Here is a 4,711-nt window from a genome sequence, read left to right on the forward strand (position 1 = left end):
TTGTGAGGCACATGTTACAAAGACGTACCATTGACTCTTCACTATTTGTAAGAAAAAGTATAATTTTTCCTGGTAGTGATCAAGAAGGTATTTCCAAACTGAAGGCTGCCTTACATAAAAGATTTGATATAAAAGATCATGAGGTTTTTAAATAACTTTTGAGAATAGAGGTGTGACTTATTCAGATAAGAGTATTTTTCTTAATTATCAAAAATGCCTGATAGACCTAATGGAAACTGAAAATTTTGGAGTAAAACCTTTTGAGACATCAACAAATAGTGGAAGTAAATATTTCTCTAAAAGAAGCATTTCAAAGAATTGTTATCTTAAATAATTAATATCTACAACAAGAAATTTTACACGACATGTTCATTGTAAAAACTTAGGAATGATGTAGCAAATAAATGAATTGAAAAGAAAAGTATGATCTTGGAATAGTATCAAAAAACTGTATAATTCACAATGCAATATTCAACCAAAAATAAATATTGTGAAAATTCAATTTAATTTTTTGTAAACTCAATTCTATACTATAGAAGGGTTTATTATTTCAATGATATATTTTCATTTTAATTGAACCGTCATGCATTACGTTGGTATTGAATCATATGACTTGCTGCGTCTTTTATGGATCTTTAATCAATAATATACACTCAGTTCCCAAGAAATCATCACATTGTCACCGTACACGCACCAGTACATCACGTAAATTCAGATCTAAGTCATTTAATGGGATTCCCATCTGAATAAATTATTAATCTATTCTTTCATTTGACTATATAATTTCACTTCTCATCTGTTCATTCAAGTCACTCCCAGTTCAATAGAAGCATAAAAATGTCTAAGTTCAAGGCAATTTCTTGGATGCATTTTCTTGCATTGATCATAGAATTGATGTCATCTCCTTCTGGAGCATTAGCATACAATGTGGTTAGTTTTGGAGCCAAAGGGGATGGGAGAACAGACTCAAGCTTAGCATTTCTCCGGGCATGGATGGCAGCGTGTAGCTCGGTTAGACCATCGACATTATCCGTTCCTCGTGGTACATTCTTGATAAGATCAGTCACATTTACTGGTCCATGCAGAAACAGCATTCAGTTTGCAATACTTGGAAAACTTGTAGCCCCTGATAATTATTATGCCATTGGGAACTTGGGATACTGGATTCAGTTTCATAAAGTCAGTAGGTTATCAATTATCGGGGGAACAATCGACGCCAAAGGAGCCCGTTACTGGTCATGTCGAAGACATGGACAAAGTTGCCCTCAAGGAGCAAGGGTGAGTTGCAGATCATTCTCAATCAGTACTAGTGCTTTATGTCTATAATAATTTCGGGATATGCTACATATACATCAAGATTTACATAATGTTACGTATCACTCTACAATTTGTCAATTTAAGTCACAGACAGCTTTTTCATCCAATTATTTCCCTCCATATCATTTTCTGTCACTGCTTCTGGCCGATTTTTCTATACACGCAGCAAAATCCGATAATTTTTACGTGTTAACTCCATTTATTCACAATATTCCTTTAATTTGAATGCAGTCGATATCGTTGCAGTGGTGCAACAATGTACTTGTTCATGGTTTGACATCGTATAACAGTCAGATAATGAATATTGCCATTAACCATAGCAATAAAGTGAAGATACAAAATTTGAAAATAATTGCGCCGAGTGGAAGCCCCAACACTGATGGCATTCATATCGAGTACTCAATGGGTGTGACAATCAAAGACAGTATTATTAAAACAGGAGATGACTGCATATCACTTGGTCAGGGCTCCATGAACGTGTGGATTGAGAAAATTGGATGTGGCCCTGGACATGGCATCAGGTAAACAAGACTATTCTAAGAGCCTAGAAAGTGATGTCAATCTGGCATGACCTCTTCGACCCATAAACCCGTCGCACTCGAGGATGGGCTTACATAGTTGGGTGTCATTCATGGGTCAGACGGTCATTGTCCGCTCCAGAAACAAGCTGGTTGCCACCGAGTCTGGCAGCCTAGCCTATTTTGACATCACTAAGTTTATGACTCTTGTTTGACTCTCTTTACTTCAATACTATTTCTGATATTCATTTTTAACCACATATTCACGTAATAAAATATTTTGCATGTAAACTCAAATTCTTCCACACCTTTTAACAATAAATTCTTCAAAAAATAGCTATTCAAAGCATCATTTTTCCCTAACTTCAACTCCTTATCATTAATTCTATCTATTGTCTCAAAGTGTTGGCAGCTTAGGTAACAGTTTCAATGAAGGTGGAGTCCAAAATGTGACTGTGACGAATTCTGTTTTCACAAAGACACAAAATGGTGTGAGACTGAAGTCATGGGCTAGGCCTAGTGGTGGCTATGCAAGGAACATTGTCTTTAGAAATCTCGTCATGAGGAATGTTGGCAATCCTATTATCATCGATCAAAAGTATTGCCCAAATAATATATGTCCTCGTCAGGTACAAAAAACGTAGTAAGCTCGTTTGTTCATTATATTATCCAATCTCATCGTTTACTGATTAGTTAGACATGTAAATGTGGTCACCTAGTGTGTTCAACATACACGCATGTGAACGCGCTAAATCGACTTTAATTTTGATGCAAAATTTCTATATTGATTGCAGAATTCTGGAGTTAGAATTAGTCAAGTGACATTCAAAAACATTAAAGGAACATCATCTACACAGGCAGCAATGACATTTCGATGCAGTTCGAGCAATCCATGCTCTGGAATCACACTGCAAGACATAAAGCTTACATACATAAATCGCTTGAGAAGACCAACACTAGCATATTGTGAAAATGCAATAGGATCCAGCAATGGCAAAGTTTTTCCCAGAAGTTGCTTGTGAAAAAAAAAATGATTTTACACACGAGGGATGTTTGGAAAACAAATATGATATGTTTGGCAAGTTTGACATATATAGTAGGGGACTTAAATAGAAAAATAAGACAAAATTTAGTACTACATACCAAACACCTCAGTCACTTGTAAATTTCTGAACTTTCTTGTTTTACACGAAGGCGTATGAGGAGATGCTCTTATTGTTAGTTTCAATATTACTGGATTGTCAAAAGATGTCTCATTTTGTTGACCACTCATCTTGTTAATTGTTACATTTTATTTTTGTCCTCGTATTTGACACATTATAACAAGTTCAATATCTTTTATCGACAAATAAAATGGACATAAAAATAAATAAATAAAAGAGTATTTTTAAAACTCACTCACTTGTCTTGTCCAATTATGTGAATTCATCTAAGACGTTGAGTCCATGTTTGATAAAAATTAAAATTTAGATTTTAATCTAAGTCAAAATCAAATTCAACAATTAATTTTAATTATATATTTTATATGACCCACAACTTTTAACCACATATTTTATTACTTTCTATCAAAATTTACTAAAAATTTATGGCTAAAATATGAATATTGAGTATTATAGTCATATGTGTACTTTGGGTCAACAAAAAGATGCTAAAACAAAGTGAGCCACCCTTTGTATATCAAGCATGATAGCCCCCTCACATGAGAGGATCCCGAGATCAACATGGGATCACCTCATGTGAAGGGACTGTAAGTGTACAGTCCTGTGTTGATTATATACACTTAAATAAATCCAAAGTAGATATCATATACAAATATTTAACTATTGATTGAAACATTGAAGTTGTAGTCAACAAATTATCCGGACAAAAAGTCGTGTATAATTGTTAGAACATTAACCACTTGAAGTAAATGAACTCAAGAAATAAGTTAAATCAAATAAATTTGAAAAAATATTATATACTGATTTGAAAGAGAAATATTAGCTTTGACAAATAGCTTGTTCTTATATTTATACAAATTTTGCATAAGCAAAAAATTAAAATAATATTTTACTTTGTTTTAATTTGTTTTATTGCCAATTTGTATGTTATTGATGATGCCATAGAAATCAAATGTGGTTCACACGCAACAGTACAAAGTGCTAATTTGGTACGATAGAAGAAATATTATAATAGAAATGTCGTCGAGGAAAAAATTAATATAATTATGACATGTGAAGTAATTCTGATAGTGGTTATGTTTGAAAATCAAAATTAGTGAAAAATTAATTTAAATTTGCATAGAGACTCAATTAAATTTTACGACAGGTTTTGTTATTTCAATAAATAAATTCCAACTTTTTTCTTGATTATTTATTTATTTATTTATTTATTTATTTTCCTTTTCTTCATTATTATTTTTTAATTTTAAGAATTCCATTTATTTTCTTTTGAATTGAACATTCATGCAATATGGTGTTGATAACGTAGTTGGGGACCATGAACTTGTTCTTTTGTTTCAGTCCAATAGATTTTTCATGGATCAGCACAGCCTAGCACAGTGCCAGGATTATTTTGATTTTCCCCGAACTTAAATTAAAAGATTCTTATAATACTCCCACGAGAAAAATCGAACTAAAAATTATTTTTATGCGCTAAATTAATTTTTTTTTTAAATTAGAAAATAGATATCGAATAACCTTTCATCTAACATGATTCAAGCTCATGCTCAAATACTTCAATATTTTTCTAAAATCTCTTAATTTTTTAATTATTGGGAAATTTACGAACGTTAAAGAATAGCAGCTATTCGGACTGTGAAAAACCTCAATTTAACCAAGGTGAAGTCAATGGGTTGGTTTGTGGTTCAATATACAAACGAGTTCCAATCTAATACA

General features: G+C 32.5%; 1 protein-coding gene across 1 annotated transcript; it reads left to right on the forward strand.

The window, feature by feature from the left end:
- Positions 1-824: 824 nt before the first annotated feature.
- LOC111396557 (polygalacturonase-like) lies at positions 825-3,089 on the forward strand. The gene is made up of 4 exons (XM_023022968.1): positions 825-1,278; positions 1,549-1,838; positions 2,239-2,464; positions 2,630-3,089. Exons 1-4 carry the CDS (start codon positions 838-840, stop codon positions 2,855-2,857), a joined length of 1,185 nt encoding a protein of 394 aa, XP_022878736.1. The 5' UTR covers positions 825-837; the 3' UTR covers positions 2,858-3,089.
- The last annotated feature ends 1,622 nt before the right edge of the window (positions 3,090-4,711 follow it).

This window comes from Olea europaea, chromosome 6, assembly GCF_002742605.1.
Source record: "Olea europaea var. sylvestris chromosome 6, O_europaea_v1, whole genome shotgun sequence".
Lineage (NCBI taxonomy): Eukaryota > Viridiplantae > Streptophyta > Magnoliopsida > Lamiales > Oleaceae > Olea > Olea europaea.

What these genes read in the sequence shown, in the direction of transcription:
- LOC111396557 (XM_023022968.1), top strand. Translation starts at nt 838, where the DNA reads ATGTCTAAGTTCAAGGCAATTTCTTGGATGCATTTTCTTGCATTGATC. An exon ending in GTTGCCCTCAAGGAGCAAGG is followed by an intron (nt 1,279 to 1,548) that starts GTGAGTTGCAGA and finishes ATTTGAATGCAG; the next exon opens with TCGATATCGTTGCAGTGGTG. An exon ending in ATAATATATGTCCTCGTCAG is followed by an intron (nt 2,465 to 2,629) that starts GTACAAAAAACG and finishes TATTGATTGCAG; the next exon opens with AATTCTGGAGTTAGAATTAG.